The sequence below is a fragment of the Heterodontus francisci genome, chromosome 6 (genome assembly GCF_036365525.1).
Source record: "Heterodontus francisci isolate sHetFra1 chromosome 6, sHetFra1.hap1, whole genome shotgun sequence".
Classification (NCBI taxonomy): domain Eukaryota; kingdom Metazoa; phylum Chordata; class Chondrichthyes; order Heterodontiformes; family Heterodontidae; genus Heterodontus; species Heterodontus francisci.
This window is the reverse complement of record NC_090376.1, coordinates 154,266,694-154,293,086: the sequence shown is the minus strand read 5'-3', so window position 1 is coordinate 154,293,086 and position 26,393 is coordinate 154,266,694. Positions and strand designations below refer to the sequence as shown.

The following is a 26,393-nucleotide window of genomic DNA, read 5'->3' as shown; positions in this document are numbered from 1 at the left end:
AAATTCTGTTCTCACAGTCCCCTCTTGACTCTTCTACAACCCTTTTAAGAATCCTTCCTTTGATCCCACCGAGGTGCCTTTAATGGTCTCTATTTGTCTAGAAACAGCCTTCAACACCCGGAGGGGTCGCACTCAATACGTTGCCTGCTTATATCACAAGGGGGCAGCGGGAACTCTGTAAAGGCATAAGTTTTGGCAGGGGCTTCAAATACTTGCTTACAAAATAAAAGGTGGTACACTTGTACATTTACCATCTCATTTAAGCATCACTGTTACATAATCGATTGTACAAACAATACAATTTCATAAAGTACATTGATCATTCATTAACTCATTTTTTAAGTATACATGAAAAGGTTATACAATTACCCCTTTTATGGCATAACTAATTGTCCCTCCTTTTACAGAGCAAGTTCGAACACTAATTGCTTTTCGGGTAGCTGTCCAACCTGTGTTCATACATCCTCTTGCATTGCCTAATTAATTTCTTAAGTTGCCAAATTAAGTATGTCACATCTAACACCAGGATACCCAAAACCACTATCAGGACATGGGAGATAATTCTAAACCAGGGGTGTATCTGCACGTCTGACCCCAGTTCCATAAGTTCTCCTGCCAGGTAGAATCATTTATCTCGTCAATCTCATCTTGTCGCATCTTCGACTGATGTTCCAGATTGTAGTACACTACAGTAATGACTTCCAGCTGCTGTCTCTCTTTACCCAAGCGTGTGGGCAATGGCTGAATAGTATATTCATAGTCCCGGAGGTAATTTGTCAAATCCTCCTTAATACTTTGTCACAGTTATCGTTTCTGTCTTTTGTTCATGTATCTCTACCAACTCCATCTTCCCTACTCGGGTTGGTATTTGTGGGTTGAACCAAAATGTACTGTTGCTCACCGGACAAGTCCGTTTATGTCCATACTGGTACTCCTTCGCTGTGGTGGTTAAGCAATATCTCCCCTTTCCCATATAGGCCACATGGGTTAGTCCTGACGATGCTTTCCTAGTCTCCCTGGTGCAATTTATAGTGGCATTAAATCCACATTTTGATTCTGCCGTTTTATATTTAGGATGAGGACATATGATCACCTGGTTTTCCAGACTACACTCAGACAATGGACAATGTTGTTCCAATTACCTCTTTTCCAATTTCCATAACATAGGGTAACACATCATTGTATTTTATGTAATCTTTTTATCATTTTCTCATTACCAAATTCCTGTCTCAACAATTGTTACAGTAATACCTTGTACAACTCTCGGGTCTTCTCAGGGCACCAGTCAGGTAGCTGGATATCTGAGAAAATCAATATTACCGGTACCAACTCAAGCTTTACATTATCATATACAATTTTATTAGGTTTTATTATCGCAAGTCTATTTTCTAGTCCTGTAGTCAAGACCGTGCAAGGGAGACCAGTCACTTGTGGCTGTTGGGTCGTAACCGTACTCGTCGGTAATTCGGATGTGGGGTTAACCGTGGGGGTTGGTGCTTCTTGTCTGTTTAACCTCACAACCTGAAATAGGAACTGTCCCTTTTTTTTTTAGTGCTTTAATATCTTGCGTTAGGGGGAGTTCGAGGATTGTCTGCACTCACTTTTGCTCTTTATTTTTTTATTTATTTAGAGATACAGCACTGAAACAGGCCCTTCGGCCCACCGAGTCTGTGCCGACCATCAACCACCCATTTATACTAATCCTACACTAATCCCATATTCCTACCACATCCCCACCTCTATTCCCCTACCACCTACCTATATTAGGGGCAATTTATAATGGCCAATTTACCTATCAACCTGCAAGTCTTTTGGTGGTGGGAGGAAACCGGAGTACCCGGCGAAAACCCACGCAGACACAGGGAGAACTTGCAAGCTCCACACAGGCAGTACCCAGAATTGAACCCGGGTCGCTGGAGCTGTGAGGCTGCGGTGCTAGCCACTGCGCCACTGTGCCGCCCTGTCTCATGCTTTCCCTGTGTTATTACTATTCCCAAATATGAAACCTTTTCCTTCATTATCTGTGCCATTTTCAGCTTAACTTTCACTCTAACCTTCTGAAGGAAGGTGGAATATCGATGGATTATTATAAAATCCCTGGGAGAGACACGTCCAGATGTACTGTTGTCCCTTGAACGTAAACGCAAATTTATATTGACACTCTTGTGCCAACTGTATGGCCCAGAACCCATTGCTAATGTCCAACACAGTAAACCACTGATTTGTTATTTTCTAAAACTTTGATTGTCCTCTTAAATATCAGATAAATTTCCCTTTTAGTGCTTTAAATAACCACTCATATCAGTTAAATTTTGTTTATTGATTCCAATTTCTTATGCCCAGACTTGGTTGTACTTTTTGTACGTTAAGGACAGAAATGCTTGCAACTATCTTTCCTTCTCAAGCATTTTGTCTCATTGATAAAGATGCTATGATATTTGATGTCTGCAATTAAGTTTTAAATTCTCAAAGCTGCTGGATCTCTTGTTGTGGCATCAGTTCTCATGTGGCCTTGGAACCTGCCGTCACCTGCTTAAAAAGAATCCATTGTGGCTGTGCCCCTGAGCCCAATGGTTCAATTTGTCCAATTCTATCTGTCTATTAGAAATGTAAAATTTAACAATGTCCAATATGTATAAGTTTGACTCTCAGCTATGCAAAAAGCTGCAGCGAGTTAAGTTCTTTGTTTGTCTCCAAGGGGGCGGAGCAAAACATTCTCAGCTACGTAACTTTACGAAACCTTTCTTTTCTGATCGAAAAGAACTATCTATTTTAAACCTTTTCAATCCTTTTGGTATCCTTAGGGTTTAAAACAACAAAATCATGTGTAACATTTTCAATTTCAAAGGAAAGCATCTCCATCAGGAAAGACAGCATTTTAGATTAAACTCCAATTGTTTCCAAACTTTTTGTATCTCTTGTAAGAGGTTCCTAATCCAAGGAATTTTACGACAAAGATGATTCCAATTCCAATTCACTGCAATAATATTTAAATCAAAACTGCTGATGTTATATGAACGAGTCTTGTGTCCGGAACTTAAGACTCCTCCAAAACTCGACATAATAAACTTGAAAGTTCATTGTGGTTGCAAATGACATTTCCAGTTCTTCAACTTAAACAGGTCAATTAACCTTAACAGTATTAATTCAATTCAGACTTATTAACTTATAATACTTATTAACTACACACAGAACAGAATAGCACATGCTTATTTTAAAAGATAGGTAAATTACATCATTTTCTTGCTCTTTCTTCAGGTGCCTTTTCAAATGACTGTAATAAAACCAAAAACTAAAGAAAAAGTTATTTAACATTCTTACAACAAAAGACTTAACACTAGGTCCTTACACAAACAGAAGCTTTTTAAACAGACAGAATCTTTCCTATATCTCCTTTTCTATCCTTTCTTTCCCTTAAAACAATATAACAGTCAGTAAAACATGTCTTCAAATTTAGACTCCAAAAACTAGAACAGATTTTAAACTGGAACTCCAATTAAAGCAGGAGTTGTAAACTTCAAATTGGATTTCTGCCAAACATCTTCAAGGCTGAAGCTTATCTCTTAGAAAATTGTTCATTGCCTTTTCACAGTTGCAAAACTAATTAAAAATAAAACTTTAACTTAAAATATAATTCCATTTTATATCCCATTCCTGGGTGCACAATCTTAAATCGAAATGAACACACTCAACAATCACTTTTCACACTCACTCAATTCCAAACAACTTAATAGAATTCAATTTTCAACATTAAAGCCAGACAACAAAGAGTTAACGACAGTCATTTCTACAGAACACAATCTGTACAGAACACAAGCTGTTCTTCCCAGATATTCAATTCATTCGCGGAAGCTTCCGACATTCTCACAGTCGAATCAAAGACACAGTTACTTGTTTTTACTCTAAAACATACCTATCTTTAAAACACATATTTACCGTGGCGCTTTTAGGTCTTCTTCGATGGGGCAAACGGACGTGGGTCGCCTTTCTCCAGAGGACATAGTTTACTTGTCCCCGGAGGCGACTCTTCCTTCTTGGAAGCCGTTGAGTCCAATCTTCCTTCTACTCCTCCTACTTTCTCAAAACCTTCTAAATTTACGAGTTCTTTTCTATGAATCAAGTAGCATTAAAACAAAGGAAAACAAACAAGACACAACAAAACGAATAGACACAAGGATACGAACAGGCGCAGTTAATGTTAAATTCTCAAGGTCAGCTAACCGGCACACCCCTGTCTCTCTGGCCAACGCTCTTTCGTTCTCCCTCCGTCCCACAGCCTCTCTCTCTAGGGCCAGATTCCGGCACGTGTACTTAGGAGCAACGATCACGTGCCTGTCGGGTCAATTTGGTAGTTTAGTTACAGCCCCAGTCGTTCACCGTCCCAGACGGTTGTCCTAACTCCTTTTGTCCCACAGCCTCTTTACTCCACCCGGTGGAGGAACAGCTCGTGCAAACTCAAATTAGGATCACCAAATTCCTGGAATTTGGTGCTACTACTACACCGAATTCGCCACATTTTACGACCGTTGGTTGTGGTTAGATTAGCTACAAGCTGTGTCCTGCTTTTCTGCTTCTACAAAGTTAAGTAATAATTAGCAAAGCTCAGAAAAATTTCTCCAACATCCCCGATCAAATCTTTGGTTTTGATACTCCAATGAATGGATGTTTCAGATGCAAAGTTGGAGATCTGGAGCTTTTCGCTTCATTCTAGTCTGCTATCCATAGATTTGAGATCTGTTGCATACTTGGGAAGAAAGTTTCAGTACAGTTCATCCTTGTCCTGAGCAATTCTAGAATCAACTGACATTCCTGAATTGGAGCTTCACATGTGAGACAAAGTTTTGGGTACTGCCCGAAATGTTGGAATGGTGTTTTTCTACATTTTCAACCATTTACGTCGAAAGGAGAGAAATCGAGGAACATCCTGCGCACTGAAAAACAAAAGAAAAACGTGGATGCTGGAAATCTAAAATAAGTACCAGGGGAATATTGTGGGGTATATTTCCTAGATACTGGGACTAACCAGATGGACTGTATTAGCTCTATACATTCCTGTATTTTTCATTTTAAGGGAGGAATGAGATACTCTCCCTTAAAGTAATTGCTTCTTGGAAAAATGCTATTTTGTCTCTAATGTATCAATAAAGTAGAAAAATCATGTAGTAAAATAGCTATCCATCCAATTTCTTTTCTAGGCTGGTGCAGTGAGAAATTCCCAGGACCTGACGGTTTCCATCTGAGTGTGTTAAAGGAAGTAGGCGAGCACATTGTAGATGCCCTAACTATAGTCTTCCAGAGTTCCCTAGATTCAGGAGTGGTTCCTCTGGATTGGAAAGTTGCACATGTCACTCTACTTTTTAAGAAGGGTGAAAGGGGGAACCAAGGAAATTACAGGCCAGTTAGCCTGACATCTGTTGGACAAATTGCTGGAGTCTATAATCAAGGATAGGGTGACTGAACACCTAGAGAATTTTCAGTTAATCAGGGACAGCCAGCATGGATTCATGACAGGAAGGTCATGCCTGACAAATCTCATTGAATTTTTTGAAGAGGTGACTACGGTAGTCGACAGGGGAATGTCTGTGGATGTTATTTATATGGACTTCCAGAAGGCATTTGATAAAGTCCCACATAAGAAACTGTTAACTAAGGTAGAAGTCCATGGGGTTGAGGGCAAATTTTTGACATGGTTAGAAAGTTGGTTGAGTGGTAGGCGACAGAGAGTGGGGATAATGGGTAAGTACTCCAATTGGCAGGATGTAACTAGTGGTTCCCGCAGGGATCTGTGTTGGGACCTCAATTATTCACATTATTCATTAACGACTTGGATGATGGCATAGTAAGTCATATATCCAAATTTGCTGATGATACAAAGTTAGACGGCATTGTAGACAGTCTAGATGATAGCATAAAATTGCAAAGTGATATTGACAGACTAGGTGAGTGGGCAAAACTGTGGCAGATGGATTTCAATGCGGGCAAGTGTGAGGTTATCCATTTTGGACCAAAAAAGGATAGAGCAGGGTACTTTCTAAATGGGAAGAGGTTAAGTACAGTGGATGTCCAAAGAGACTTGGGGGTTCAGGTGCATAGATCTTTAAAATGCCATAAGCAATTGCAGAAAATAATCAAAAAGGCTAATAGAATGCTAGCCTTTATATCCAGAGGATTGGAGTATAAAGACACAGAGGTTATGCTGCAGCTGTACAAAACCCTGGTTAGACCCCACTTGGAGTACTGTGAGCAGTTCTGGGCACCACACCTTAGGAAGGATATATTGGCCTTGGAGGGAGTGCAACGTAGGTTTACAAGAATGATACCTGGACTATAAGGGTTAAGTTATGAGCAGAGATTATACAAATTAGGCCTGTTTTCGCTAGAATTTAGAAGGTTAAGGGGTGATCTGATTGAAGTCTTCAAGATATTAACAGGAAAAGACAGGCTAGATTAAGATAAACTATTTCCACTGGTTGGAGATTCAAAATCTAGGGGGCATAGTCTAAAAAGTAGCACCAGACCGTTCAGGAGAGATGTTAGGAACCACTTTTTCACGCAAAGGGTGGTAAAGGTTTGGAACTCACTCCCACAAACAGCAGTTGAAGCTAGAACAGTTGTTAATTTTAAATCTGAGATAGATAGATTTTTGTTAAGCAAAGATATTAAGGGATATGGGCCAAAGGCCCATATGGAGTTAGGCCGCGGATCAGCCATGATCTCATTGAATGGCGGGACAGGCTCGAGGGGCTGAATGGCCTACTCCTGTTCCTATCTTCCTATGTACCTATGCAGTAAGTGGTGCTTTTATTAATGTTAGGTTTAAGGAATGTATGGGAAAGAAAAGGAACTTTGTTCTACATCTAATGCCCTTTACTGTGTCCTGATGGTAACACAGAATGAAGAAAGTGGAAATATTTTGCATTTTTCAGCACCATATCCCTCATTTCATTAAGCACAATAAAACACCATATAGCAAAGTGTAGGAGGGTTTGGGTACTTTCAATCCTGTATTGTGTGTTACAGCAAAATCTAATTTAGAATAAGGCTACTTTCTAAACACAGTTCTGCTTAGATTTGGTATTTAGTAGATTAGTGAAAGAGGTGCTTAAGAAGAATTAATGGATTTGTCCTGATAAAGCTGAAAATAAGAGCATGAATTGCAAAAAAAATTAGAAACTCAGTGACCTATTTAGTCAGGGCAGCTGATTATTTGGGATTGACTTTCCAGTTTAAGGTATTTATTTCGAGAAAAAGAAAAATTAATTTTATCAGTTATGTCTTGATGCTGCTGTACATGCAAAACAATCTAGGCTGAAGAAATCACTTTCAATCAAGTTCTGTATTTGAAAAACAAAAATGTTAATTTAAAACTAGTAAGTTATTGAAAGCGACTATATGTTTATTAAGTTTAATAGTGTCAGATTATGGACCAAGATTGTATGATAATACATGATCAGGAACTTGAAATTTTTGAATGTTCTAGATATTGTCAACATTTTCACTTTCCAGTTGCAAATTTAAATTGTTTTTATCACAAAATGTTTTGTATTCTGTTTCCTCAATTTTAATATTTCCTTATTTGTAATAGATTTTGATTTTATTTCATTAATAGGGATTCCTGATCCTCGAAGAAATTAAAAAATGCAATGAGGATGTATATAGCAGTGAAAACGATTATTCAGTCCACATAGAAGATCTCACTTGCTTTTGGGACAAGGTAAAATGAATATATAATATGCAAGCATTTTCTGTCTCAAAAATTCTTCAACCCTAAACTGTGTCAATACTGACCACTCCCTTTCCCTCAAGTGAGAGGCACTTGTATTTACACACAAGATGAGCAAGTTTGTGACAAGAAAATAATTAATTTATTTATCCATTAATGGCTGAGTCCGATGCAACATTATACCATTATCCTCACTCCCAGTAAAATTCCCCAGCTTGTGGCATCAGTTTAGGAAAAAGAAAAGGCTAGAAGTAGAACTAGTACAAAATGCTTTGTTCTCCTATCTACATTTTATTTCCATATTTTCTTCCCTTTTTTCTCCTTCCTTGGAGGACTTGACTCTTGCTGGGTAGGGTTCTGTGGATGTTGGGAGCCTTCAGGAGCTTCAGCCTTCACTCAAGCGATCAATCTGCATGCATTAACCGAGAGTCTATGCCCTGGATAGTGAATATTGGAAGGTTACTCTGGTCTCATATGGCTGAAAGTAAGAAATGAAGAAATCTCCTACCAAGTAACCTAGAGCCTACTGTGTACCCAATCAATGCTAAAATTTTCAAGGGCATGTAATCATTCTGAAGCTTTGACTGACTTGAATGGCAGTGTAGAGAGAACCTGGGCTAGGTGTAGGTTGTTTCTCTTAGTCATGTCACCGTATTTATCATGGGACCAAGCAGAATCTTTGGATACAGTAAACAGATTTGAAGATCCACAGCAATTTTTAAAATCCTTTACAATCAGTACAACTGGCTTGCAGATGAAAAGAATGAAAGCAAAATACTGTGGATGCTGAAAATCTGAAATAAAAACTAAGTGCTGAAAGAGTTCAGCAGGTCAGCTAGCATCTGTGGAGAGAGAAAAAGAGTTAGCATTTCAAGTTGATGACCTTTGATCAGAACGGTAGGAAAAGAAATTTGACTACTCTTACAAGTCTTGTATGTAGCTATTTTCATATCTTAGAATAAACCATCATGAAATATAATAAAGCATATTAATGTGTGTAGGAGAAAAGGAGGGGAAAAGGTGGCATAGCCAGCTGTAATCAAAGTAAAATGTTATGCTTTTCAACTAAGAATGACATACCTCCTTAGTTACGGTTATTACAAAATGACACTTTTTAAAAAAATGATGCCAATTAAGTAGAAAATAATTAGTATGGTATAATAATATTTACATCCAGTAATTGGGATTTTTTTAGGGTTTTCACAGTTAATGGATAACTCAACAGTTTTAGCTGTTTAACCATCTGATTATTTCAGAGATGAATCAGTGATTCAGCACCTCTTTTTCTGTTTTCTGCATCATGGACATAGTGAGAGGCTTTGAGATAGTCAAGTTTACCAAAAAAATTATGACAATTCTTCCTGCAAGCATTTAATTGTAGTTTGGTGCTGCAATAAGAAGTTTTTTTTATTCATTCATGGGATGTGGGTGTCGCTGGCTAGTCCAGCATTTATTCCCCATCCCTAATTGCCCTTGAGAAGGTGGTGGTGAGCTGCCATCTTGAACTGCTGCAGTCCTTGTGGGGCAGGGACACCCGCAGTGCTGTTAGGAAGGGAGCTCCAGGATTTTGACCCGGCAACAGTGAAGGAACGGCGATATAATTCCAAGTCAGGATGTTGTGTGGCTTGGAGGGGTTCCCAACCATTTGCTGCCCTTGTCCTTCTAGGTGGTAGAGGTCGCGTGTTTGGAAGGTGCTGTTGAAGGAGCCTTAGTGTGTTGCTGCAGTGCATCTTGTCGATGGTACAGACTGCTGCCACTGTGCGTCGGTGATACAGGGAATGAATGTTTGTGGATGGGGTGCAAATCAAGCGGGCTGCTTTGTCCTGGATGGTGTTGAGCTTCTTGAGTGTTGTTGGAGCTGCACCCATCCAGGCAAGTGGAGAGTATTCCATCACACTCCTGACTTGTGCCATGTAGATGGTGGACAGGCTTTGGGGAGTCAGGAGGTGAGCTACTCGCCACAGAATTCCTAGCCTCTGACCTGCTCTTGTAGCCATGGTATATATATGGCTACTCCAGTTCAGTTTCTGGTCAATGGTGATCCCCAGGATGTTGATAGTGGGGGATTCAGTGATGGTAATGCCATTGAATGCCAAGGGGAGATGGTTAGATTCTCTCTTGTTGGAGATGGTCATTGCCTGGCACTTGTGTGGCACAAATGTTACTTGCCACTTATTAGCCCAAGCCTGGATATTGTCCAGGTCTTGCTGCATTTCTGCACGGACTGCTTCAGTATCTGAGGAGTGGCGAATGGTGCTGAATGTTGTGCAATCATCAGCAAACATCCCCACTTCTGACCTTATGATTGAAAGAGAGTCATTAATGGTTTGGCTAGGGCACTACCCTGAGGAACTCCTGTAGTGATGTCCTGGAGCTGAGATAATTGATGTCCAACAACCACGGCCATCTTCCTTTGCGCTAGGTACTACTCCAACCAGCAGAGAGTTTTCCCCCTGATTCCCATTGACTTTAGTTTTGCCAGGGCTCCTTGATGCCATACTCGGTCAAATGCTGCCATGATGTCAAAACATAGAAACATAGAAAATAGGAGCAGGAGTAGACCATTTGGCCCTTCGGGCCTGCTCCACCATTCAAAAAAGATCAAGGCTGATCGTCTAATTCAGTAAAATAAAAGCAAAATAATGTGGATGCTGGAAATCTGAAATAAAAACAAGAAATGCTGGAACCACTCAGCAGGTCTGGCAGCATCTGTGGAAAGAGAAGCAGAGTTAACGTTTCGGGTCAGTGACCCTTCTTCGGTTAAGAAGAAGGGTCACTGACCCAAAACGTTAACTCTGCTTCTCTTTCCACAGATGCTGCCAGACCTGCTGAGTGGTTCCAGCATTTCTTGTTTTTATGTCTAATTCAGTACCCTGTTCCTGCTTTCTCTCCGTATCCTTTGATCCCTTTGGCATGAAGAAATATATCTATCTCGTCTTGAATATATTTAATGACTTGGCCTCAAGGGCAGTCACTCTCATTCACCTCTTGTTCAGCTGTTTTGTTCATGTATGAACCAAGGCTGTAATGAGGTCAGGAGCTTAGTGGCCCTGGCGGAACCCAAACTGAGCGTCAATGAGCAGGTTATTGCTAAGTAAGTGCTGCTTGATAGCACTGTCAGTTATAGCTTCCATCACTTTGCTGATGATCGAGATTAGACTGATGGGCGGCAACTGGCCAAGTCGGATTTGTCCTGCTTTTTGTGTACAGGACATACCTGGGCAATTTTCCACATTGCCGGGTAGATGCCAGTGTTGTAGCTGTACTGGAACTGCTTGGCTAGGGGCGCAGCAAGTTCTGGAGCACAGGTCTTCAGTACTATTGCTGGAATGTTGTCAGGGCCCGTAGACTTTGCAGTATCCAGTGCCTTCAATCGTTTCTTGATATCACATGGGGTGAATTGAACTGGCTGAAGACTGGCATCTGTGAGGATGGGACTTCAGGAGGAAGCTGAGATGGATCATCAACTGAGAACTTCTGGCTGAAGATTGTTACAAATGCTTCAGCCTTATCTTTTGCACTGATGTGACAGGTCCCCTCATCATTGAGGATGGGGATATTTGTGGAGCCCCCTCCTCCTGTTAGTTGTTTAATTGTCCACCACCATTCATGACTGGACTTCAGAGCTTAGATCTGATCTTTTGGTTGTGGGATCGCTTAGTTCTATCGCAAGCTGCTTATGCTGTTTGGCATGCAAGAAGTCCTGGGTTGTAGCTTCACCTGGTTGACGCCTCATTTTGAGGTATACCTGGTGCTGCTCCTGGCATGCCCTCCTGCACTCTTCATTGAACCAGCGTTGATTCTCCCAGCTTGATGGTAATGGTAGAGTGGGGGATATGCTAGACCATGGGGTTACAGATTGTGGTTGAGTACAATTCTGCTGCTGTTGTTGGTCCACAGCGCCTAATGGATGTCCAGTTTTGCTTTGCTTGATCTGTTTGAAATCTATCCTTGTTAGCACAGTGGGTAGTGCCACACAACACGATAGAGGATATCCTCAATGTGAAGATGGGACTTTGTCTCCACAAGGACTGTCACTCCTCCCAATACTGTCATGGACAGATGCATCTGCGGCAGGCAGATTGGTGAGGATGAGGTCAAGTATGTTTTTCCCTCTTGTTGGTTCTCTCACCATCCCGAAGACCCAGTCTGGCAACTATGTCCTTTAGGACTCGGCCAATAATGGTGCTACCGAGCTAGTCTTGGTGAGGGACGTTGAAGTCCCCCACCCAGAGTACATTCTGCACCCATGCCACCCTCAGTGCTTTCTCCAAGTGGTGTTCAACATGGAAGAGTACTGATTCATCAGCTGAGATGGGGCAGGGGGGAGGGTGCGGTAGGTGGTAATCAGCAGGTTTCCTTGACCATGTTTGGCCTGAAGCCATGAGAATTCATGGGGTCCGGAGTCGATGTTGAGGACTCCCAGGGCAACTCCCTCCTGACTGTATACCACCGTGCCGCCACCTCTGCTGGGTCTGTCCTACCGGTGGGACAGGACATACCTAGGGATAGTGATGGCTGTGTCTGGGACATTGTCTGTAAGGTATGATTCTGTGAGTATGCCTACGTCAGGCTGTTGCTTGACTAGTCTGTGGGACAGCTTCCCCAGCTTTGGCACAAGCCCCCAGATGTTAGTAAGGAGGACTTTGCAGGGTCGATAGGGCTGTGTTTGCCATTGTCGTTTCCTGTGCCTATGTCGATGCCGGGTGGTCCATCCAGTTTCATTCTTCATTGACTTCGTAACAGTTAGATACAACTGACTGGCTTGCTAGGCCATTTCAGAGGGCATTTAAGAGTCAACCACATTGCTGTGGGTCTCGAATCACATGTAGGCCAGACCAGGTAAGGACAGCAGATTTCCTTCCCTAAAGGACATTAGTAACCAAATTACACATTGTAGTAACCTCGATAGCCCTAAACATAGGAACAGCAGTAGGCCATTCAGACACTCAAGCCATTCAATTAGATCATGGCTGATCTGAACATCAACTTTCCTTTCCATTCCTTTGTTTCATGTCCTTTGATACTCGTCTTGAACAAAAAGCTAGTGATCTCAGTCTTAAAAATTTCAGTTAACGCAGTATCCACAGTCTTTTATGGGAGAGACTTCCAGATTTCCGCCATTCTTTGTGTGAAAAAATACTTCTTGATTTCATTCCTAGTTCTAATTTCAAGACTATTCCGGAATGGAAATAGTTTCTCTCTCGCTACCCTAGATAATTCCTTCAACAATTTTAAGCACTTTGAGTAGATTACCCTTCAGCCTTCCAAGCTCAAAGGAATGCAAGCTGAGTTTATGCAACCTGTCCTCATAAGTTAACTCTTTAAGCCCTGGTATCATTCTGGTGAATCTACATTGTACTCCTTTCAAGGTCAATATCTTTATGATGTTTGGCGCCCAAAACAGAAGGTTCTGTCCAACTGAAGCATAATTCCCTTACTTTGACTTCCGACCCTTTTGAGATAAAGGCCAACATTCCATTCATCTTTTTGAATACTTTTTACTGTGCACTAGCTTTTAATTTGTGCAGATAAACACGTAGATTCAGTAGGGATAGTCTTTAAAGAAATACTACATAGTTTACAGCAACTATACATTCCTTCAAAGCACAAAAACCCCAAAAGTAAAGGCAGTAAACCGTGGATACAAAGGACGTTAAGGATTGTATAAGATTAAAAGAAAAGGCCTATAAAGTGGCCAGAAATAGTAGTAAACCTGAGGATTGAGTGGATTTTAGAATACAGCAAAGGAGAACCAAGAAACTGATAAAGGGAGAATAGAATATGAATGTGAGCTAGCAAAAAATATAAGAATAGACTGTAAAAGCTTCTATAGGTACGTAAAAAGGAAACATTTGGCTAAGACAAATGTGGGTCCATTACAGACAGAGTCAGGAAAATTTATAATGGAGAATAGAGAAATGGCAGAGAAGTTAAATGATTACTTTGTGTCTGTCTTTACTGAGGAAGATACAAGAAATCTCATAAAATTGGAGATCCAAGGGATCGGGGGAATGTGGAATTGAAGGAAATAATTATTAGTAAGAAGGTTGTATTGGAGAAATGAATGAGGCTGAAGGTTGATAAGTCCCCAGCACCTGATATTCGATATCCCAGAGTGTTGAAAGAGGTAGCTATGGAGATAGTGGATGCATTGGTGATCATCTTCCGAAATGCTGTAGATTCTGGAGCGGTTCCTACAGATTGGAAGGTAGCAAATGTCACCCCACTATTTAAGAAGGGAGGGAGAGAGAAAACAGGGAATTACAGACCTGTTAGCCTTGCATCAGTAGTTGGGAAATTGCTAGAATCGATTCTAAAGGATGTGATAAATGGACACTTGGAGAATAATGATCTGATTGGGCATAGTCAACATGGATTTATGAATGGGAAATCATGTTTGACAAACCTGTTGGAGTTTTTTGAGGATGTTACTAACAGAATTGATAAAGGGACGTGGTATACTTGGATTTTCAGAAAAACCTTTGATAAAGTCCCCCACAAGAGGTTGATTAGCAAAATTAAATCACATGGGATAGGAAGTAATATACTAGCTTGGATTAAGGATTGGTTAACGGCAGAAAACTGAGAGTAGGAATAAACGGATCATTGTCACGTTGGCACGCTGTGACTGGTGGGGTACCGCAAGGAGCTGTACTTGGCTCCAGCTGTTCACAATATGTATCAATGATTCGGCTGTGGGGACCAAATGTAGTATTTTCATGTTTGCGGATGACACAAAACTAGGTGGGAATGTGTGTTGTGAGGAAGGTGCAAAGCAGCTTCAAGGAGATTTGGAAAGACTTAGTGATTGGGCAAGAACGTGGCAGATGGAATATAATGTGGGAAAAATGTGAGATTATCCACTTTGGTAGGAAGAATAGATGTGCAGGATATTACTTAAATGGTAAGAGATTAGAAAGTGTCGATGTACAAAGGGACCTGGGTGTCTTCGTCAATAAGTCACTGAAAGTTAACATGCAGGTGCAGTAAGCAATTAAGAAGGCTAATGGTATGTGAACATTTGTTGCAAGAGGATTTGAGTACAGTAATAGTGAAGTCTTGCTTCAATTATATAGAACCTTGGTTAGACTGCACCTAGAGTACTGTGTGCAGTTTTGGTCATCTTACCTTAGGAAGATTTTATTGCCAAAGAGAGAGTGCAACAAAGTTTCACCAGACTGGTTCCCAGGATGGCAGGACTGTCCTATGAAGAGAGATTGGAGAAACTGGGCCTGTATTCTCTAGAGTTTCGAAGAATGAGAGGTGATCTCAGTGAAACCTACAAAACACTTAAAGGGATAGAAAGAGTAGATGCAGGGTAGATGTCACCCCGGGTTGGGAAGTCTAGAGCCAGGGGACACAATTTCAAAATAAGGGGGGAGCCACTTAGGACAGAGACGAGGCAAAATTTCTTTACTCAGAGGGTTGTGAATCTTTGGAATTTTGAACCCTAGAGGGCTATAGAAGCTCAGTCATTGAGTATGTTTAAAGCAGAGATTGACAGATTTCTAAATACCAATGACATAAAGGGATATGGGGATAGTGTGGGAAAAAGGCATTGAAGTGGTTGATGATCGTATTGAATGGCAGGACTGGCTCAATGGGTATAATGGTGTTCTCCTACTCCTATGTTTGTATGATGTTGTGAAAAGTGCTATATGAGAGCACATTGTGAAACCCCAAGATGACAATAAGGAGATCATGACAAGAGTGTATTGTGTGGCCCCGGCGTGGAAATAAAAATAGCGTGGCAGTGAAGATGCTGAGTATATCAGAAGGAATGAATGTCAATGTAATGAGCAGAGCAGCGGAGTATATTGGGAGTCTCCAAAGTGGCAATAAAAAGAGTGCAGCTGCAAAGCAGTCTTAAAATAGGAGGAACAAATTTGAAAAATTATGTCGTAATCAATTCAGAGAAGGATCGGTAGAGCGTGAGGAATTTTAACTTAACAATTTAACTTGGTATCCAGTTGGTTATAATATAAGTATACAGTTGATTCAGGGGCTATCTGAAAAAATAAACAATACTTGAGAGACAATTCTGGGTACTGCCTGTGCGGAGTTTGCAAGTTCTCCCTGTGTCTGCGTGGGTTTCCTCCGGGTGCTCCGGTTTCCTCCCAGTACCAAAGACTTGCAGGTGATAGGTTAATTGGTCATTATAAATTGCCCCTAGTATAGGTAGGTGGTAGAGAAATATAGGGACAGGTGGGGATGTGGTAGGAATATGGAATTAGTGTAGGATTAGTATAAGTGGGTGGTTGATGGTCGGCACAGACTCGGTGGGCCGAAGGGCCTGTTTCAGTGCTGTATCTCTAAACTAAACTAAACTAAACAAGGATAAAAAAAATTTAAGTAATTAGACCTATTTGATAAACCTAATTAACTGAGCATAAGAAATTAAATGAACAGTAAAGGTGATTCAGTTAGCACTAGAGATAAATAAATAGAAGTAAATAAATATAGAATAGAAACTGGCAACACAGGCAATGTGGGAATTGCAATATGTGGGAATTTGTGGACAGCAAGACAATTCCGGACAACCATACATATGGGAAATGTCTCTGCTTTGAATTATACTGGCTCAGAGTAATTAAACTGAGTTCGAATTAGAGACAATCCAACATTATAAGAGAAGGGGAGACATTTCTGGATAGTTGACTCCAGAACACAGTAACATTAAGCAGCGGTAGGTAGGTTCAGCAGGGATGAGAAATTTCCATCAAATGGCGGATTTCTGACATCGGGGTTTCAGAAATTCACCATTGGCTTCTCCCTTTCCGACCTTGACCAAAAGACTGGCTTTAAAAAAAAATTGAAACCGTCAGTTCACTGACAGTATCGATTTTCTTTTAAAGCCGGCCAACTTGTTTTTAAGTTGTCTTTTTTTTTATAGTCTTTCACCACAATGAATATGAACTTAAGCCGGTATAGCAAGTGGGTGGAACTGCATACTCCTTCACAACTTCAGTGTGCCAGACTGAAAAGTCAGTGGCGAACCCGCTTCTACCTGGCCTGGGGATCCAACCTGCATTTTGCAGTTCCCCAGCCTTTAATTTGTATTCCACCTGCTTGAGGCAGTAAGTCCCGCCGAATGGATCTGCCGGCCAATCAGCGGGCCGGCAGCTCTTAGTCCCAGCAGCGCCACTGGGAGTGGTGGTGACTGCTGGGATTGCAGCCCAGCTTCATGAGGAAGATGTCGGGGAACCCCGGAACGAAGGTAAGTTTTTGTTCCCTCTCCGGGGGTGATTGGTTGGGCCCCGGCAAGGCAAGGGTGGTCGATTGGGGGGACGGGGGGGCATGTTGGGGGTGGTTGGGGCAGCAGGGGCACACCTCCATTGGGCATAGGGTGCCCCATGATGAGGGTCCGCCCCTCCCCAGGCCATCAGAGAGCCTGCTGCTTTTATCAGGCAGCTTCTCTTGGGCCTGAGCCGCCCAATCAGCCACCGGTAAAATCCCCATGGCGGCGGGCGGAGTTCCTCAAGTGGCCACTTAAGGGCCTTGATTTGGCTGGAGTGGGCAGGCTGTTTTTCACCGTGGCCACCCTGCGTAAAGTGACGGCGCAGATAGGAGCAGGTTGGGAAGGGTCCCTTGAGCCTCCCGCTCCATTTTACGCTCCACTCCGCCCCCCCTCCCGCCACCTTCCCACTCTTTGGGGGTTTAGGGGGGTGTAAAATTCCGGCCAATGAAAAGGAATTTTACTACCTCCTGCAATACAAATGGTCTCTTCAAAGGGTTTTTGCCTCCTTAGGCAATTAACTCGGCCTGCAGTTCCTTGTATAATTTTTGCTGAGAGAAATAGACAGCTCTTTCCTCCAATAAGCACGCTTCGCTGGTGTCTCTAGTTCAAAACTGGTTTTAACACAGTCATATTGAAACATTATACCTTGTGACCTCCTCACTCCTGCTGTTGCCTAGGCAACAAATGCAGCTATGGCACACTGTTCTCAGAAATCTAAACTTTCTCTCTGTCTTAAAGATGCACTGTTTTTAACAGAGTCTTAAAGGCATACTGTTTCAAACAGAGGAGAAAAAAAATACAGTTCCGTGACACTCGGCTTCTGAGGCTGATGGCACCATACTCTGTAAATGTATGAATATGTATATACAGAGTACTGCCTTTCTCCAAGCCAACACAAAGGATATGATTTTCAGCTCACCTTGTTGTTAAATGCAGCAACCACTGCACCACTGGAATCAGAAGTGTTCATCACTGTTGGGATATACAGCTGTCCATTGGACTGTTGCATTGTCACAGAGCCATTACCAAACTTTTGAGCCTGATTTGGGGCTGATACAACAGTGCCTCAAACTTGTTACTGTCGAGGTCTAACACTAGTCTCATTACTTTTCCATTGTTGCCAGCAAGATCTGTTGTAATTTTTATGTTGCATAATATTTGGACCCTTTGAAGAAGAAAACCACATTTTTAATTAGTTTTCATTAAAATTATAATGAGATCTGCATTGCCAACAAGTTTATTTTAGTTGAAAATCTTTATAATGTGACTAATTATTTTAAATGATAACATATACTGTGTGTTGTGGCCAGGTGGGTGATGGTGTGGTTGGTTTCCACTGTTCACCTCCCAACTGACCACAGACAGTGTTTTTGTGTTACTAGTGTTTCAACATTTTGAGGATATGAGGGCTGTTCACACCCCTTTGTTGTGTTTTACTTGCCAAATAAACGGACAGTGACAGGTTTTCTTGTAGGTTTAAAACAGAAGATTAGCGATTTTTTTAAACAATATTCATTTCACCAAATGTTTGCAACACCATTCGCGCATGCATTCACACTCGTATCCCCTCTCAAGAGAAGATGGATAGAAGGCAAAGGTGCAAAAGTTCAAGATGCAAAGGTCTCTTGTTTCAGGGAAAACCTGTGGGAGCCTCTAGGAAGGTGAATTTTACAGTTGCCGGCCTGGTTGCTGGTTGTCCAGTAATTGCTGGCTCTTGCAACCTTCTGGCACTCCTCTTACGGGTTGAAGACGGTGCTGATGGCTTGGTTCAATTCTCACAGGTAGAAGAGTAGTTTTTTACAAAGGCACTCCCTTGTCTCTGCTACAGCTGGCTTCCAACTTGTCTCAGCGGAATTCAATTGTTTTGGCTGGTACTGATCTTTCTCTCTCTCAGCCTTGCTGGAATGGCTTTAGATATTTTTCTGTGGGCTGAAGAGAGACCAGCCTGATCTTGATGTCAGAAGTTCTGTACTGGCAAGACCTCCCCTTTGTGCCTCAAAATAAATACCTTTTAAGGTGAACTTCCAAGTGTTAGTTCTGCCCATGTGACTTCCGGTTTCAGTTCTTTTGATGGCCACATTTTGAGGATATGAGGGCTGTTCACACCCCTTTGTAGTGAAGGTTAGTTGGAGATAGAACATCTGGGGAAGGCCTTTGTCTTAGTTTGTTTGAGTATAGCTCACATCCATGTGTAATTATCTGTCTTATTTCCATGCATTCGGGGTTGATTGGTTTTCAGTCTTAATAGACTATTGATGTGGATTACAGTGCAGGAGGTGGTATGAGTCATGACTTGTCCTCCATTTGTTGACAGCCAATGTCCCAATCTTTTAAATTTGTTCTAAGTTTTATAACTTTTCAGTTTGTTTCTGTATCTTTATCGCTACATTCCTTGTGACCATGACATGAGACATGATATTTAAAAACAAGCATATTCTCTATAGCGGCACCACATTTGCTAAAGTTATAACAATATATTTTCCTCTTTTGTACTTGGAGATAAATATATGTCTAAAAAAATTGGGTAGGGAGTATCAAATGCTCCTAATGAAATGTATGTGTTATTCCTGTCCATTTAAGTTAATGGACAGCAAATTGGGCAAGCCTCATAACTGGCATAGGATGGCAATCCTCACTGCCTGGTTTTGCTTTCTGCTTCGTTCAGATGATTATTAGCACAAAGTAAGAAAAATCACCCCACTTTTGTTCAAGTTTCTGGAGTGTCAATGTATCATAAATGTTTGCTTTTCGATAATTTATATACCTACTGATCTGTGCACATCGCTTACCAAGGCATCAGTACGTGCCATCCGGTATGCATATATATCGTCGACTGTCTCTCGATTCGAGAATGACGTCTACTCAAGGTCGCAGTGTTCTGCCATGGGTCTTCAGGTAACTGAACAGGCCGATTCTCAACCCGCAGATCTTTGGGTACATGGGGCAGGACATCCCACGAGGTAGTGGGATCCGGAGGGCAGGATTTGCTTCCTTTTCTCTCTTTGCTGTTGCTCTGCCTCATCATTAAGGCGTTTGGACACAAAGCATGATGCAGCTGATGGATAGGTTGTCATCATTTTGAACGGTATGATTGGTAGCAAGCTTCTCCCAGTCATTAGTGTCAATACTGCCACACTTCAGAGAGAGCTTCAGGGTGTCTTTGAAGGGTTTTCTTTGTCCTCCCCGGAACACTGGCCATTTGGGAGTTGAGAAAACAGGACCTGGCGGGGGAGACAGTTTTCAGCCATCTGGACACAGTGTCCAGTGGCGTTGGTTTTGCAGGAGTTTTGGCTGACTGCTTGTGAAGCTGCCTTCAAGAAGGACCCTAGTGCTTGTTCGACGGCCCTCCCATTGAATCCAGAGCATGCGGCGGAGGCATTGCTGGTGGAATTTCTCTAGCACTCCTATATGTTGATGATGCACAGTCCAGTTCTCTCTGCAGTACAGGAGCATGGTCACAACAACTGCTCTGTACACTAGGACTTTTGTTGACTTGCGAAAATCTTTGTTGTCAAACACTCGCTACCGTAGTTTGTAGAAGGCTGAGTTGGCACAGCTGATCTCCTCGTCAATGGTGGCCTTTTGAGAGAGGTGGTAATTTCAGCAAAAGCCCATTGTTCGTAGGAAAATGGGTCACAGCCAGAGCTTCTTCCAGAGAGGATAATCCCTTCTAGTTGTTCTTGGCCAACTTGTTCCCAACGGCCTTTTCAGGACCCGCAGTTAACATACAAATGAATGCTCAATGATGTAATGCAATGTGAGTCTTCCCTCTCCTCTGACACTTTTCGCAACACCCACCAAACACCAAGAACATTGTTTAGTAGCGTGGGATTAATGTGAATACAGTACAAACTTATATTCCTCACATATTATAATGTAATATTTGCTTCTCTTTGGTTTTTTGCTAGCCCAACTGCTCCTTGTGCAATATACTTTTCTAATTTATTTAGCTTTTTACTTGTATTTGAAATTTCTTCAGTCTTTGGTACACTTCCCATCTTCATCGAGGTAAGGGTGTTTTATGGGATGCTTGAAGTCATTTGGGGGGGGCAGTTAGGCCAGTTCATCTCTATCTTGTGGTTGATAAGCTGTTTCAATAAAAAGGCTAATGTTTAGCTGGTTTGCGCATTTGTTGAGTCTTCAACATCCATCCAATGGTGAACAAGGGATGATGTTGCTAATTTGACATTGATAAGATTACCTGAAATGTTATGGCTGAGATGTGACTGGGTTGCTGGATACAGCATCCACATTAAAATTAGTGCAGGAGATGAAAGGATTATGAACATCCATATATATCAAGACATGGTGTAAAAAGGTTGAATTATCTTCACATTTATGCTTCATCTGCAGCTGAACAGAATTATGATCATGTTAATGTGATTTCTGAAAGTTGAAGATACTAGATATGAATCCTTCTTTTGCTATGCTGCCGTTGTAAACATCATCCTTAAAAATTGAACTTAACATTATGTTGTTTGAGAAGTAAATAATTACCCATTTTAACAGGAACAGAAACTTGTGCAGTTTTCACAAGAAAGATAATCTTAGGAGATTTACTAGTGGAGTAAATGGTGGCAGCAAAGGGACTGCTGGTTTAAGCTGAAGTCCTCTTGTTCTTCCTCTTCATCCAGCTTCCCCATTCTGGTAGTTGTGTTCTTTTGCTTGAGCTTTCTAATATGTTGTTTCTTAGATCTATGTTAAAAAAATGAAAGTATATATAAAAATAAGAAAGCTGCATAGAATTGTTTTTCAAAGGAAAATTTTCCACCATGAGTGGGGTAGCTGCATCAGCAGGAAAGCAAATCCTAAAATATGCATTGTTGTCTTATATTAGGCAGTAATTTATATCCGTCTGTTAATAACCTGCAAAAAGTTGATTGACAAACTTCATTGTGGCATGAGACATATACTAAAATTAATGAAATATTTCAGCTTTTGCAGTTCTGCAATAGTGGATTATGGTACAAGTAGATATGGCCTTATTTCACTGCTTTAATCACTTTTGCACAAACAGACATTCCACCGAATAAGTGACAAGTGCTCTGAGGGTTAAGAATATGAGCCTTTGAAAGCAGTTAGGATAATGGTAATTTTTTGAATAAGAATTTGACTTTGGCTCCTTCCACTAGATGTCAGACTTTCATTCTGGATTCCAACTGCAGTTTCACCCATCATGTTTTGAATCCACCCAGGACTACAGGTATCTCCGAGAAATACAACGTTCCTCGGACTGCTACTCTCGCCGCATCCTGAGATCCACACTCCGTGCTATGTGCCGCCACATGCACACACTGGACCTCTCTCTCCAGCAGCACTGCCTCACCTTATCTCAGAGCTGTTCTACTCCGCAGTTTCATTTCATCTTTCGTCTCATCCGACGTATTAACAAAAAACTTTTTTTCTTCCTTTCCGATGTCAAGGAACGCAAGCTCCAGCAGCTGATGGGACGAATGCTCCTCCAGATCCTCCTTCCGCTTCACTTCCCTATGACCCCACCCCTTCTGATCTGACCCTTGCCGTGTATTCACTATACCCTCTGACCTCGCCCTCTCTGATGCTGAACGTTCTGTACTCAGCAAAGGTCTCAGTTTTATCCCCTTACGTCCCCACCTCAATGAATTTTGCGCTCGGCATGACGTTGAGCTCTTCTTCCGTCGCCTCCGCCTCCGGGCTCACTTCTTTGACCAGGAGTCCTCTTCCCGACCAGCAGACCCATTCACCCCGCCTCCAGCATTCTCCCTCTACCTGGACCCCTCCCCCTGGCCTCTTACTCGCTCTTGATCTCTTCATTGAAAACTGTCGGCGAGACATTGGTCATCTCAATTTCTCTGCCCCCCTCACTCACCTGTCCCCCTCTGAACTTGAGGCACTCCGTTCTCTCAGGTCTAATCCCGACATTGTCATCAAACCTGCAGACAAGGGTGGTGCTGTTGTTGTATGGCGTCCCGACCTCTACCTTGCAGAAGCTCAACACCAACTCACAGACACTTCTTCCTACCTCCTTCAGGACCATGACCCCACCACCGAACATCAAGCCACTGTCCAAAGGACTGTCACTGACCTCATCTCCTCTGGAGATCTTCCCTCTACAGCTTCCAACCTCATAGTCCTGCAACCCCAGACAGCCCGCTTCTACCTCCTTCCCAAAATCCCCAAACGGGACTGTCCCAGCAGAATCAGCTCTAACTGAAACTAAAGCAAAGGGAGGTCTGGAATGCTTCTGTATTAAAAATGGGATTCTGATGAGGAAGTGGAGACCACCTCTCAGACTTGCGGATGAAGAATGGATGGTAGTTCACCAGATAGTTTTACCACCCAGGTTTCACCAGGAAATATTAAGGATAGCCCATGAAATTCCAATGGCGGGACATGTGGGGATCTGGAAGACCCAATCACGTATAAGTTGAAATTTTTACTGGCCATGTCTTTCCAAGGACGTGGTGCAGTTTTGTAAAATGTGCCATACGTGCCAGATTTTTGGAAAACTGAAACCTGCCATAAAACCGGCCCCACACCAGTTTTTGGGGGACCATTTAGTCGGGTGTTGGTAGGCTGTGTGGGACCTTTACCAAAAACAAAAGCAGGATGTCAGTATATACTCACTTTTATGGATTTGGCGACTTGGTTCCCAGAGGCCATTCCCTTGAGAACAATTTCTGCCAAGGTAGTGGGAGAAAAGTTAACCCAGTTCTTCACTAGATATGGATTGCCCATTGAGATTCAGTCAGGTCAAGATTCCAATTTTTTGTCTAAATTTTTCCGGGAGGTTGTGAGTAATCTGGGTATAATACAGTTAAAGTCCTCAGCATACCACCCACAGACACAAGGGGCTTTAGCATGGTACCATTAGACCCTCAACACAGTGATCAGGGCATACTGTCATGAATATCCCCATGATTTGGATAAAGGGCTGGAATTTCTTTTGTTTGCCACCAGGGATTTACCCGATGAGTCTACTGGTTTTAGTCCTTTTGAATTAGTTTGTGGACTTGTAAAAGTTTTTGGAACAGAGGGACGAATATTCCATGTTAGATTATAAATCTGTGTTCCGGGAGCGGCTCGCGAGAGCTTGCAAAGTGGTTCAGGAATACCTGAAAGCTTCCCAAACAACCATGAAGAAATGGGCACACAAGCATGGCAAGACCCGAACATCTCATCCAGGGGATGAGGTGTTAGTATTCCTGCCTCTACATGGTGAACCGCTGAAAGCACGGTTCAGTGAACCCTATAGCATAGTCAAAAGGATTGGCAAAGTAAATTATTTGTTGACACCCCAGATCGTCGGAAAAAGAATCGACTGTGTCACATCAGTATGTTGAAACAATATCACTGCTTGTCACGGACTTGTAATTATTTTTCTCCTCAGATTCAAAACAGTGTGTGTGCCTTTAAGACTCTGTTAAAAACAGTGCACTTTTAAGGGGAAGAAAGTTCTGGAGACACAGTGTGACACAGCTGCATTTTTGTTACCCTGGGCAACGGCAGGAGAGAGAGAGAGAGGTCACATGGTAATGTTTCCACTTGGCTGTGTGTAAAAACTGGCAGAAACTGGCTGAAACCTGTTAGTTTTGAGAGACTTTCCAGCAAAACATACTGAAGAGAAGAAAGCTGCCTGTTTCCACTCAGCAAAAATTGTACAAGGAGCTACAAGCCAAATTAATTTCCTAAGTAAAGAAGCAAAGCCTTTTTCAAGAAACCATTTGCATTGTGCTCATCATTTAAAGAACTGTTTAATGCTTGCTGCAACTGAAGAGTTGAAGGACTATTTTCATCAAATCTGGATGAAGACTCCGGGTGACCTTTGATTATTTTCACATTAGAAAACCTCATCCATCAGGAATGTAACCTACAAAAAGCTTATTTATTTTATTTATTCCTAAGAGACAGCTAATTTTAAAAACTCCACTTTTAAAACTGGTTAACTGTTAGTTTTTGAGTGTACGTGGGTGAATGCGGGAGTTATCTTAAAATAAGAAGTTATAAGGTCTTTAGACATAGTGTTAATCTTAATAGTATTTAAGATTTAGTTTTTTAATAAATAGTTAATTTGTTGTTGTCTAAAGCTACCCGGTTTGGTCTGTTTCATTCTGAGGTTACTAGAGTGTTTAATTTGGCTGTTTTCCGGTTGGGTGTGAAAGCTTAATAATATGCTGCAACCTGTGGAGTGATGAGACTGAATTGACAGTGCGTTGCTCCTGCCGTGGTCGTAACTGTATGTTGAAACAATATCACAGCTGGGAGGAGGATAAGCAAGCACAGGTATGTCAGGTAGTAGAGATAGTGAAGGATAAAAGGGATAGTGAGGATGAGGCAGAAGGAGGCTTGAACAATTCTCAAATTGAATCGTTTACAATCCAGTTAGCTATTACTGAATTGTTAGGGAGATTAGACACTATGCTTTTATATTTAGATACAGAACAATGAGAAGACTAACAAGGCTACTCACAGCATTTAAATGAGTCTGTAGGGATAAACCAGGATTTACAACCTTAACCATATGTGATGTGGACGTAGGAAAATCCTCTCCTCTAAAACAGCATCCTTATCGCTTAAGTCCAGAGAAACAGGCACAGGTGAAAGCAAAAATCCAATACATGTTGGAAAACCACTTAATTGAACCCAGTCAAAGCAGATGAAGTTCCCCAGTCATTTTTAGTACCTAAGCCTGACGGTTCAACTAGACTCTGCATAGACTACCGAAAGGTTAATGTAGTAATAAAGGCAGACTTCCACTAAATTCCTCGCTTAGAAGACTGTATTGACAGAGTTGGCTGTGCCACGTTTTTGCAAAAATAGATTTGTTAAAGGGATACTGGCAGGTTCCTTTAACACGCCGAGCTAAAGAATTATCAGCCTTTGTCACATCAGATGTTCTTTTCCAATGCCAAGTAATGCCAATCGGGCTAAAATAAAACACCCCAGCAGCTTTTCAGAGACTAATGTACCGAGTGGTAGTGGTTTATCTTGTGTGGTTTACCTTGATGAATTTCTGGTATAGAGTAACACTTGGAAGGACCACTTGGACCAACTAAAAGCTCTATTTAGAAAATTACAGTCTGCTGATTTGGTGATCAACCTTGCCAAAAGTCAATTTGCAGAAGTGTGGATAATCTACCTCAAGGTATATAGTAGGGCAAGAATAAATGTTGCCAAGAACAGCAAAAGTACAAGCATTGATGCAGTTGCCTGCCCCTAAGACTAAACAAGAAATCATCAGGTTTTTGAGGATGTGTGGTTTCTACGGCAAGTTTGTACCCAATATAGCTGCTCCACTGACGGATTTGCTGCAAAAAAAAAGCCAAGGCTAGTGTGGTCTGGAGAGTGCCAAGCATCTTTTGAGAGGCTGAAAGCCATTTTAATTAATGAACTGGTGTTGGCTGCTCCAAATTTCATTAAGTCCTTCAAGGTAGCAATTGCTGCTAGTGA

At 41.7% G+C, this 26,393-nt stretch overlaps 1 protein-coding gene across 5 annotated transcripts in view; it reads left to right on the top strand.

Moving 5' to 3' along the window:
- Positions 1–26,393, top strand: part of abcc4 (ATP binding cassette subfamily C member 4 (PEL blood group)) — a 566,891-nt gene that overhangs the window by 205,959 nt on the left and 334,539 nt on the right. For all 5 annotated transcript variants that reach the window (XM_068034379.1, XM_068034378.1, XM_068034377.1 and 2 more), the window contains exon 9: positions 7,610–7,714. In XM_068034379.1, coding sequence (XP_067890480.1) covers positions 7,610–7,714 — 105 coding nt within the window. The remainder of the gene's footprint in view (positions 1–7,609; positions 7,715–26,393) is intronic.